Source organism: Eublepharis macularius, chromosome 7, assembly GCF_028583425.1.
Source record: "Eublepharis macularius isolate TG4126 chromosome 7, MPM_Emac_v1.0, whole genome shotgun sequence".
NCBI lineage: Eukaryota > Metazoa > Chordata > Lepidosauria > Squamata > Eublepharidae > Eublepharis > Eublepharis macularius.
The window spans coordinates 111664222-111677005 of record NC_072796.1 but is presented as its reverse complement, the minus strand read 5'-3'; the positions used below and the strand labels follow the sequence as shown (position 1 = coordinate 111677005).

Sequence of the window (12784 nt, the reverse complement as noted above, 5' to 3'; positions counted from 1 at the left end):
ATAGAACAATATTATGCCATATGAGGGAGCTTTAATAGAAACAACCTGCAAAGAAATAGAAAATGTATCCTCAAAGAAGCTGTATGTGCCATGACATAATTATTTTGAGAATCGGACAAACTGATGCTGCAAAAAAAAAAATCCTTCCAAGACTTTCTGTTCCTTGGTTCAATCATCAACCAAAAGGGAGATTGCAACCGAAAAATCAGAAGGAGATCGGTAAAGCAGCCATGAGGAAACTAAAAAAGATCCTTAAGGATAAAGACGTCTCTTTGGGGACCAAAATCAAGATAGTCCACACTATGGTATTCCCCATTACTATGTATGGATGTGAGAGTTGGAAAGTGAAGAAAGCTGACAGGAAGAAAACTGATTCTTTCATTCATAGGGTCGCCATAAATCAGCAGAGATTTGATGGCACATAACACATTGTCCATCATTATGATGTCATCAGAAGTGTCATGCAATTTTATGCATTATGAGTAACTGGAATTGGGCTTGGGACAGCCTAAAGCAAATAGCCCAGATTCAATCCAATAGGGTCCATGTCTATTGTCACTATTTGTTTTAGCGTAGTCTTCAATTTCATTTTTAGTATTAGCAAAAACTGCTTGTTTTTGCAATTATTCATTTCCCATATACTGTCATGTCTGTAGCCCCTACATCCATGTCATTATTCTAGGGGATGCTATATGCTAATACTGTGTTACTGTTACTGTGTTTCATATTGCAAATGGTACATCATTGTTTGATTTCATAGTGCAAAGACTATGTGCATCACTTTAGTTTCTCCTCACAGCCTGAGAACACAGCTGGGAGAGCTGTGGGTAATCTCTTTCTATGAAGCTCACTGAAATGACCTTGTAGTGTCTGAAATGTTACAGTTCTCTATATCTTGTCTAGCTAATGTATAAACTCCAGAAAAGTTTCCCAGGCTTCTTCCCGCTCAAACTTGTGGGTTAGAAGGGAGGGGAATGTTTGAGTATTTAGACCTGTACTTTTCTCAAGCCTTTATTCCTTTCAAGGAAGTTGTACTGCTCAGATGCATCCTTGCTTCTAAGTAAACTTATGGACCTGTGCATATGGATAAGATCTGATTCCTGAATAAAAGTCATTTAACCAAGGACCTGTGTCTTGCTGTAAAGATCCAGGAATCTCTCTGCCATATCCTGTCATCCATAGTTTGACATATACAGAGTCCTTTATGGCTCTAGCCCCACATACCTGCAGGTCCATCCAGCTATGCTCTTTTACCATTTGCAAAGTGGCACCTTCAGATGGCTTTGAGGTAGAGGTGGTCCTGCAGATGTGTAGAGCTAAGGCCATAAAGGACTCTGTGGCCAACACCCAATTTTTCTCTGTTGTAGCCCTCACCTTGTTGAATGGCCTGTCTGAGGAGGTCAGGAAGGACCCCACACTATAATTTTGCAGAATGTGTAAAACAGAAGTGTTTATGTGGGCATTTTAATGAAGAAAATGGGGTTATAGTATAATGGAATGGTTTAGGAGGGCGTTTTTATAAAGGGAGGTTGAATGTAGTCATTGCAATGTTTATTGCATGTACTACCTTGAGTTTGTTGCCTTGTCTACTTCGGTGATACATTTTGCATTGTTTATTATAGTATGATACAGGTTTTAAAAATTTCTCTACATTATCTTCTAATGCTGTAATCCTAGTCTTGTTGTATTATTCACTGGATGTCTTATGTGTGCTTTCTGGATGCATTACTTTTATATTCTATAAACCACTTTGAGTCTCAGCAAGAAAGGCAGACTATATATGAAGTAAGTAAGTAAGGTTAGCTGAAGTTCAAACTGTTGAAAAAAGGCAACGAGCAAAAGTTCAGAAACAGTCTGGGTGCATAAATATCGATCCCTCCAGATTGTCTACCACCACCAATTTTTTTTTCTTAAGTTGCACAATAAAGTAAAACAGGACTGCAATATTTCCAAATGTCAAGAAGATTGGACTAAACAAGTAAATAAACCAAAATTTGTCTTTTTAGGCCCAGTGGCCTGTGAAGAACCCCTCCTCCCAACAGATTCTTTTATCTCAGTTTTTATTTTTTTAAATTGGCAGCAGTATAATTACTTATCTTTATTATGATTGTGCCATATTCCAACCAAAATGTTTATTGTGGTACACAATAACAACCTAAATGAATCTACAAAGTACATAAAAGAACGGTGTCAGTATCAAAGAGCTTAAAATAAACATAAAAGACATAGGCTGTACAAATCTTTGGTTTCGTGCTGCGATGAGTCAACTCAGGTGGATTTACTGGTGTAAATATAAAAATATAAATATAAAAACAATATAAAATTTAAAGTTAAAATTTTAAAAATTAAAAGCCAAGCTCAGAGAAACAAATAAAACATGGAGGACTAGTATAATGTGCCCAATGCCCTCTGTAATTGATCCCTTCCGTGTTCTAAGTGCTATAGCAAGGAATCTAGCACAAGCCCATGTGAACTGTGGAGTTGCATCAGATTAATAGCTTTTTAGTGATTTCCGAATCTGAGCAGGCGGGAAACATCCTAAACAAGGGATGTAAAATTTTCTCACGTGCTTCCTGGAAGAAACTGCAGGGAAGCAGTGTGCGTTCTATAGTCTCAATCAAGCCTGCTCAACAGGGCAGACACTCTCTGCCATTGCGATCTTTTTGTAACGTTCCTTGACAACCGCAGAGAGGAAAACATTACATCTGGCTATGGAGAAGGCCCTGCAGTAGGATGGAATCTCCAATGAGGATAGGTAGGCTGCTGGAGTGACAACATAGAGCAATTTCATTAGGGCCAAAAAGTGTGGGACTCTGTTGATATCTCTCTGCCATTCGGTGTCCTAGACCCCTTAACATGATTATGGCCCTGGCTTGCTCCAGGGGCATTATTTGGAAGGACTCGGGGGTAAAATCTAACAGGTTCAATTTCTGATGGACTGCCTTGAGCCTGGAAGAGCAACCTTAAGCATTAATGATGTTATATCAGAAGAAAAATGACTTTGCCTATTCCATAAACTTAGGGAGGCCAAATCAACCTTGGCCTCAACTCTTATCAGGCCAGATTCCAAACATAAACTAACGCTGGAAACAGAGCTGGGGAATCGAACTAAAGCTCTCAGAAATTTCTACTGTGTTTTCTCTAAAGGAGCAAAACACAAAGAAGATAAACCAACCATGGTACTGTACAAAAGTTTGGGATATTGTGCTGTATTGTATTATTGTTTCCTACCTTGTGAATTCTTTAATGAAGGGAAGTCTATAAACTGGCTAAATAATATTAGATAAAGGAATCTATTCGTCTACTAGTTAATAGGGATGTGTGCTTCGGGTTTCCAATTCAGGTTTTTACTTAATCAGAATCGGGCCCAATTTGAAAAGATTCAGGATTCCCAAATCAGCCTCAGCATTGCTGAGCCAATTCGGGAATCTCGAAGCAAAGCTTTCTGAAGCGATTCATATCGCTTCAGGAAGCTTTGGGTAAAGCAGCACCAGCTACGCCCGCAGCACTTTTCTTGTTTATATTGCAAACAGCAAGAAAAATACTGCTTGCTTTCAAACTTACCGCCCTGCTGCTTTTTCACCCGATGTGAGGCGGTGGAGCAAGAAGTTTGAAAGCCACTTTTTTCGTGCCGCTTGCAAGTGACATGACAAGGGTGGCTTTCAAGTGCCCTGCCACTTCCTTCAGCTGATGGAAGTGGGAGGAAGCTCCCCCTCCCACTGAGTGAAGGAAGCAGTGGGCATTTGAAACTGACAGCCAACCTTTTCACTCCACTTGCACGTGGCATGAAAAGGGTGGCTTTCAAATGCCCCTTCCTTTACCCAATGGGAGAGGAAGTTCCCTCTCCCATGGGGTGAAGGAAGCGACAGGGCGTTTGAAACGGAAAGCCACCGTTTTCGTGCCACTTGCAAGCAGCAAGAAAAGGGTTGCTTTGAGCTTCAGTGTGCTCTGCACCGAAGCAATTGAAACACCCAAATGTTTCAGGATTTGGGTTATTCTGAATTGTTTTCACGAATCTTTTTTCAGGTGCACACCCCTACTAGTTAATAGCAAAATTTAACTCACTGCTTTGTAGGCCTTTGCTTTCCTTAAAAACAAAGAATTTGCTCAAGCCAGTTTGAGGAATGGGCTTTGAGCCCAGAATTTTGGGCTTTAAATATATCTTTGCATGATAACATTACTAAAGATAGGTTTAGCATAAATATAGACCTATAGAGCTGTAGAGACATAAGCAAGATTGGAAGTGAAATAAAATAACACGGCGATTTATGAGATTAACTTCTAGACAAAGCTCTAAACTAGACAACATCTCTCCCCACAGCAACACATCAATATAAAATGTTAAGTAGTGTAAAACTGTGGCAAATTTCCAATATTTGCTTGGCAGAAAAAAATCTTAAGCAAAAGATTAGATATGGAATTGTAATGATCAGTCACACTTCCTCTTAGCAGAGATCTTTGTGAAGTGGTTCTAGCATCCTCCAAAGTGTCATCACAGCAGGTATCCAATTGTCTTTAAAATGGTATGTTCAGCTGTTTCAAATTCTCCAGTTCCTTTCCTTCTCAATTTTTTGACCCAGCTGTATTGTTTACTTGCAAGGGTGGAATTATTCTTGCCAAATACTAAGTTGCTGCCCAGCTGGTGCCTCTAGATCCAACTGAGTATAGCAGCCTCTTTTTCTTTATGGTTCAAAACTAACCTCTTTTTGAGGGTAGTGTACAATGATTTTATAAGAAATGTCAGTTTACCATTTTTTTTAACTTATACATGTAAAAGCTCAATCCTAAATCCTTATTTTCCTCAGCTATTAATACATCTTTCTCAATGGTGATGTTGTACTTGCCGAACTTGGTTTCTGTTTGTTAGATACTGATGTCCGTATCCTGCAGCTTTTGCTGTTTCGTTAACTGCCATGAATATGCAGTCATAAATAAATAAGCAAACTCACTCCCTGCCATCACAGATTCACCAGATTAGGAGCAGATCTTGTTCAGGAAAAATTAAATGCATTTTGAATTATCTTGTGTATCTCTTTTTTCTGCTGCTTCATGTATTGTATTCTTGTATTCTGCATTTAAAGCTGTTTTATTGTTTCTTTTAATTGATTTTTTTTACTTTTGCTATTAGTTGCTTCAGAAAATCATGCTGAAATGTGGTAACAGGACTGGTTCCAAGTTTTAGGGGGCCCTGGGCAGAGACTGCTCAGCCTGGTACCAGGATCATCCTCTGGAAGTGTCTTAACAACTGAACTATGATAAAGGTTAATATGTCTGTGGCCCTTTTTTCTCTTCAGGTATCCTGTAGATCCACAGGTTAGAATATCATGAGTGATGTCCAGCACACCAACCAAAATAGATTTAGAGATCTGCTTCATTTGCCAAAAGCTGTCCTTGCTTTATTTGTCACTAATATGGTTAAAATCTTGTTCGGAATTACACTTAGAAGTTCTGTAGCCATAGTGAACTTCTTACACAGATGTCATCATTAGCACCTTGCAAAGAGTCTTCTCACTATGTTTCTGTGTCTTAAGAACACAATCTACACAGTCTAAGATGAGATACTGAACATTTTTGGAAACATCCAAGACTGGGTGAGAGCTGGTCAATTTGTAACTTCAAATAAAGCAGCCTGCATGTTTTGAAATTATAAAATAAACAGCTTATAAACAAAGTCCGACACATAAACAGCATGAGGATTTTCAAAGAAAAGCAGCCACAGTACATTTGATTACTCTCTCTGCTATTTTGTTCAGATCTCTTGAAGGAGAAGCATCTGAAGAAGCATTTTTAAGCACTCTGTTCCTTTTCCTTAAGTTCCAATAGGCTGTATCTATTAGCAATAAATTGTCTCTGTTTGTGGCTCTAGACTTTGTGGCTCAAAACAATAACAGTGTCGTAGGATAAAGATTTTCTCCACTGCAAGACAACTTTGGACCCAAAGCGGTCTTTGGATCCAACACTATGTATACAAGACAAATTTTCCACACAGAACTTCATCTACTACATCTTTTCCTCTCCAGCATGTATGAGAGCTGGTTTTAAAGAGTTGTTTGTGTCCAGAGTCTGAGGTTCAGCCCCCAGACTTACCAGGAAGGGGGGGTGGGATCAGTTGGGGGACAACTACCCAGCCACCCCAACGGACACCCTGGGCCATCACAGACCAATAACAGAAGGGGAAAAAGAGGCACCCCAACCAAAGGAAGGTGGAGCAGCTCCCAAGCCCCAGAGGGTCAGAAGGAGCAGGTGGAAGCCAGCTAGCCCCACCCTCCAGTGGAAGGCTAAGAGCCCTGATGGGGGAGTAAGGACAGCCAGGAGGGGACCAGGGCAGAGGGAGAAGGCACAAGAGATAGGGAGAGCCAGCCATCAGCAACCTTACCGGCAGGGCAGCAGAAGCAGCACAGGGCCACGCCCCAACCTGCAAACAGGGAGGAAGGGAATAATAGAGACCAGCTGAAGCTGCTGAAAGCACCGAAGAGAGGAGGCTTGGCAGCCAGCCAAGAGAGCACAGCTGTAGCTGCCCAGGGGCCTGAAGCTCGGCGCAGAGGAGGCTTGGCAGCCAGCTAAGAGAGCACAGCTGTAGCTGCCCAAAGCAGCCAAACTAGCTACCCCAAGTGCAGCTGCTTGAGGCAGCGAAGGCCAATGCTAGAAGGCAAAAGAGGGGTGTGGCTGGCAGGTGGGGCCAGGAATGAGGGAAAGGATATAAGGGAAGTCCAGCCACGGGGGGGGGGGGTTTGTTGTGTAAGAGTGTGGTGGAGTGGAGAATGAGAATGAGACAGCAGCAGGGAGGAGGAGGAGGAGGAGGAGGAGGAGGAGTAAAACCGACAGCTGGATGGGGACAACTGTCATGGAAGGCAGCCGGGACAATGTCAGGTTGAAGGGACCTGCGAGTGGACTGAGAGGGTGCGAGGGTGAGGTATACCCCCCCCCGTCCACAGAGTGGGATCCCACATATTCCCTGAAGGTCCTTTAAGGCGGAAGTCAGGCAGGCCGGTGTCTCACAGGGCGGCGCCTATGGTAGAACCTGACAGTTTGATTTGACAAAGAATGACGTTCCACCTGCACACAAAATTTTATTCATCCTGATTCATCCTCAAGAAGAAGCTTAAAGGAATTAAACACAAGTTGACGTTCTATTTAAATATGCTTTAAAAGTAGGATTTAAAAGTATGCCCGTTTGATTTGTATCTGCTTACTAAAAACAGCTGTACACAGGGGTACAAATTACAATCTACTACCTAGGCTGGAAAAAGTTGGTCTTTACCTGATAGTTGGAAGACCTCATTCAGCAAAGCTTCATTTACAACAGGTGAATTAACACTTCCAATATAAACCCAACTCTGCCAAATAGTTTGCAGTAAAAATGTCTGGGCTCTCGTTGCTTGGATTGTCAGATTTGGAAGCTCAAATATACATTCTTTCACAGCAACATGAGACCGCTTTGACCTAGAAAATAAAGAAGTGATAAATAAAATACGCTTAAATTTATTTGCAGAATTTGGGGCATAAACCACCAAAACTGCATGGGAGAGATAAAACTGAATGCAGCTTACAGAAAACTAGTCAAATGCAATAATTTTGTTTACAGCAACATTGTGAACTACTTATCTACCCCCCACCCTCGTGGCTTTAATATTGCAGCTATTCTTATTATTCATATCATTTAATTTCTTAATATTTCCCCCTGTGATTACATTAGGTTGGATCTAAACAACTGCAAAATAAATGAATTTATGAAAGCAGATTTTTTCTACATTAAGCCAAAATATTATTTTTTAGGGCTGGGGGAAGCTCTACATCAACATACTATATGGCGAGAAAAGGACTGCAGTAAAAAAGGAAAATTGAGCAAAATTGCCCTCTCTCTTGCACCAGCACAGAACTGTATTTCCTTTTCATTTATAGTCTGCCATGCTCAGTAGGACTCAAGACAGATTACAAATACAATTGAAATATTTAGCCACTCAATAAGCCAATTCAAAATAAAACAAAATTCGAACTATAACATTTGAATTTAACAGCAAAGATTTCTAGTAAAAACAAAGCTATTTAGTCAATCAGCATGGAGCTTACAAAATATGGTAACTACGTTTGAGCCTAATATCAAAGATTCCTAGTATAATAACATAATGCAGTGGGGCTGGTACTGAAGAGCTGGAAGGAAAAAAATCACATTGTCCCTAACGGAGGTCACTCCCAAGCTACCACAGTTCTACTACTTCTATCAGAACGCCCTTCAGAACAGTTCTGTTTTGCACATTTTGTGAAACAATAGAAGTGTGGGGGCCTTCCTAAAACAGGCAGCTGCCAATTTTACCTGTTGGTAGGGTGGCACCTTTGGAAGTGACTCCTGTAAGAGGACAAGGAAGGAGGAGGACACAGCTCCAGTTCTGAGAAGAGCTGCTATCCTGTGGTAGAGAAGGAAACAGGTGAAACAACCCCTTTCTCTTCCTTTACTAAGGCCTTGGGAGACCTGTTGGCGGGAACCAGCAGGACAGCCAACGGCTGGCTAATAGAACTAATAAGGGAAGCACCTCATAGCAGAGCTGAATATCATCAGTATATTGATGACCCTCCATTCCAAAACCGTGAGTGATTTCTGCCAAGTGTTTCACATAGAGATTGAATAGCATCAGTGACAAGATTGAACCTCACAGAACCAATCCAAAGCACATCCTTTAGTGCATATTTCTACCTCCAAATATTTCAACAGGATGGCAAGATCCAATGAGTCAAAGGCTGGCAATAAGTCTAGTAAAAGCAACAGGGAGGCATAGCCTTATCTAGAGGTAGACGGAGATCATATAATAGGGCCACTAGCACCATTTCCAACCCAAGTTCTGCCTAAAACCATACTGAAAGGGATCTAAAGCAGAATATTTATCCAGGAAGGCCTGGAGTTCTCTGCAATTGCTTTTTCTATCAATTTGCCCAGGAAGGGCAAGTTAGAGACCAAGCAATAATTGGCCACATCATTTTTTCTCTAAGAATGTTTTTTAAGTAACAGATTAATGATAACTTGTTTTAGGGAAGATGGGAAAATGTTCTGGGTCAGTGAATGATTTTATAATGGACACTAGGGCTTCACTGATGTGATCTTTATATGCATTACAATAGTCAAGCCTTGACATTATCATAGCATGGATCCAGATGACTAGGTCGGCCATGTCAAGATAAGAGGCCATCTTCCGGGCAAGAGTGAGGTTGTAAAAAGCATTTTTTCCCGCTGCCTTAACTTGTTTTTCTAGTAGTAGCACTGGATCCAGTATAATTCCTAGGCTCTTAACCGAGTCAGCGAGGGTCAAACAAACTCCATTGAAAGTGGGGAGTACAACATCCTTCAAGATCTCTGCCTTCCCAACAAGCATCACTTCAGTCTTGTCTGGGTTCAATTTCAGCTTGTTGTTTTTCAACCATTCCAACCCCACCTCCTTCAAATCACCCAGTTCTGTAGTAAACCAGCATGCAGGATTCTATCTCCAGAGTCAGAGAGGTCAACAGGGGTCTACTATGTCAATAGCTTAAAGGAACTTCTCATTCCAGGCTTCTACCGCAGTCTCAACAGGGTTATCATCTGGGATCTTAAAATCACTCAAAGCAATCTGGAGGTAAGCTGGATCCATTAGTCTCCATGGTCAGACCATTTAAACTGATCCTTTGCTCCTTCGGACCTTTGCTACCACATTCACCCATGCCTTAAGAAGTCAGTTGTCAGATCATGGCATAACGTTTATCAGCAGTTCCCCACTGATCCAAAGCAAAAAAATTAGGTCTAAAGCAAGTTCTTTGTTATAACACAGGGCCTGTCAATTCTTGAGACAGGCTCATGGTGACTCGTGAGGCTACAAAATCTTCTGCAGGACCTGCCAAGGTGTCATCAGAATGAAGTAGAAGTCACCCAGAACAATCATTTTGGGCATCTTCAGCACTAACCCCGAGATTATCTCAGTCACATCAAACATAGGTGCCCACGCAGAGTGCACAGTGAGGAACTAGGAGGCAGTAAGCTATCAGAACACCTAATTCATCCTTGAGACCTAACCCAAAGGAAAGACCATGTCAACTATAATTTCCTCAATAAGTCTGTGAAAGTAGAAAGACTTATGGAGGATGATAGCCACCATCCCCTCTTATCTCCCTCCCAGGCTAGACTGAAGGACTGCATAACCAGGTGGTATAAACTTGGATAAACATACCTCTTTACCTTTTTTCGGCAGTTCCCCTTGTGACATTGTTCACATGCCTAAGAACATCTAGTGGGATGGTCACAGTTAGAAGGAGAAGAGTGGCAAAAATCCACTTATATGAATTCCATTTGTCTGTGTCCAACACTTCGTTGAGTGGAGAAGGCAGCCCCCTCCTCCAAATCATCTGCCGGCCCACGTAACAGGCATGCCATCACCCATACCATGTATTAGATCAGATTTCAGCATATGGGTCACTGTTAAAAGTTGCTGCCTCTTGCACTGATTTGTATGATTTTAATGGAATGGAATGTATGTTTTTAATGTAACTAATATATTTAATGGATTTTAATGTGATTTTTATTGTTGTTACCTGCTCTGAGCTTGCTTGTGGGGACAGCGGGTTATAAATGTAATGAAATAAATAAATAGCATATTTAAATAAATCATAAAACTTGTCATGAAACTTTTCTCAAAACCTCTGGTTGATACACCATATTTAATATTGCTACTGAGTCAGAAACATTCTCATAATGCTCTTAATAGTGCTGACATTTATTATTTTAAAGCTATTGCTCTAATTTAGGTTTTTATTTCTCCTTTTGTAATGGATTCTCATTTCACCTCCATATGACCATATTATAAAAGATTTCTAGATACAAAATATATAAAGCCGATGTAAGCACTGAAGAACTTCTAGCTCCTGCCACAGCAATCTGAACAGTAACTGAACAATTCACAAGAGCAACACTAACTGCTCTTACACAAACTGTCTAAGCCATAATTATTTTATGGTCTCAGGAGGACACAACTACACATTATAATAAAATTAGTCTATTGAAAATGAGTCTATTGTTGAAAATGGCAATCCCACATCAAGCTGTCCCCTCAATGTGCAGTAAGCTTTACCTAGGCCCTGATGCCAGCCCCGCTGCCACTTACTGAGCTGGAGAAATGTAAAGACTATCTTGTTGAAGCAAGTTTTATTACAACTTATGGAAGGAAAGGTAGAACTTCATGCAGGACTGTTATTTTGGGTAGTATGCTTGTTTTTATCACAATTTGTATTTTTACCCCCAGCAGATCAAAGCCACCACTTGAATTGATTCTGACATGCCAATCGACACACATTAAAATTTGACAAAACAAGCTGACCTGTAAAACGATCTTAATCAATAGGGGGCATCTACTGCCACAGTTCATAATAAAAACATTGAAATCTTAAGTTTTAATGAACCCCTTTCTCAATATGAAACAACACACTTACTTTATGTATGTGTGAATGAGAAGTGCCATGAACTACACACTATGATCACAGAAAGTCTTGAATTTCAAGATATACTGCAAAAAAGTCAGGGTTCCCATCCACTGAAATCTTCTCTTAAGGTCTGTTCAGTTTTATTAGTTCATCCTTCACACTTTAGCTTCATCAGATATTTCCCCCTTTTTCCTACTCTGATCATATGTTATTTACCTCTACAATACCTTTAAGACCAGACAGGATGACAGTTTATCAACATGTGGCCAAATTTACCAAAATCTTACTCAAATACAAAAAAGCGATTACCAAATTATATGTTCCTTTTCTCAGACTTTATTCTCTTCTTATGATAATGTTTAAGTGACTTATGGGTTTTAAAAGTAGGAGGAGTAACAATGATCTGTATTGCAGAATCTCTGAATAACTTCATTTTGAAACAAGATGTCTGATGTTACGCGCAGCTACTGTACTGAACTACAGTGACTTTTAAACTTACAACTTTCACATAAAAAGTTCCCCGATGACTAGTAACACTATATTAAATGAAAACTTTTTAACAATATGCAAATTTTAAACTTACTGTAGTTTTTAATACTACCCTTGGGACAAAGATCAATTTTCAGCAAAAAGAAAATATTACACACACAGCAGCAGGACACATATGAAAGTACATTTTACAGTACCATATGCACAGCAAATGTTTCTTACAGAAATTTTTAACTAGAACTGGCTGAAGATGAGAAACTTTTATAATTGCATTTTTATTATAGTCATTCTGAAATATAAACAAATGCTTTTAAACAAACGGTCCAATGATTAGCAGCTATGTAAGATTGAAAAGAATATGGGCTGGATCTAAGAGTTCCTTCAGTTAGATGAGAACTTCTGGTGGAAGAAAAAAAAATCCCCACTAGCTCAAGGGAACCAACCCATTGTCATGATACATAACAATTACCACTACCATCATGCCAAGCAGATTCTGAATATATTATTTTGGCTTCTCAACATAAGATTACTACGTGAATTAAATTTTAAAAGGTATTTTTAAAAGCTCTAACCTACAAAACAGCTATTTTTTTAGCTCCTGCCTTTAAAAACAGATGTCTTAACATATGCCCATTTAGGTAAACAGATTAAAAAGCTATCAATCTAATTATTATTCTCCAGGGCTAAATAAAACCTAGTGTTGCCAGGGGAATCTGCCATACACTAAAGCCCAACTTGGAAAAAATCCAGTATAAATTTAGGAAGAAGCAACATTTGCTGTGCAGTGGCACGATGTAAAAAAGATTCTGCCCTCACGGAATTATGTTAAAATATATTCTTGTTTTAACTAGTTCGC

The 12784-nt window shown here is 40.0% G+C and overlaps 1 protein-coding gene across 1 annotated transcript in view; it reads right to left on the bottom strand.

The window, feature by feature from the left end:
• The window catches only part of VPS13B (vacuolar protein sorting 13 homolog B), a 553219-nt gene that overhangs the window by 438097 nt on the left and 102338 nt on the right, over positions 1 to 12784 (bottom strand). The window contains exon 17 of the mRNA XM_054984385.1: positions 7262 to 7443. Within this exon, the coding sequence (XP_054840360.1) occupies positions 7262 to 7443 (182 nt within the window). The remainder of the gene's footprint in view (positions 1 to 7261; positions 7444 to 12784) is intronic.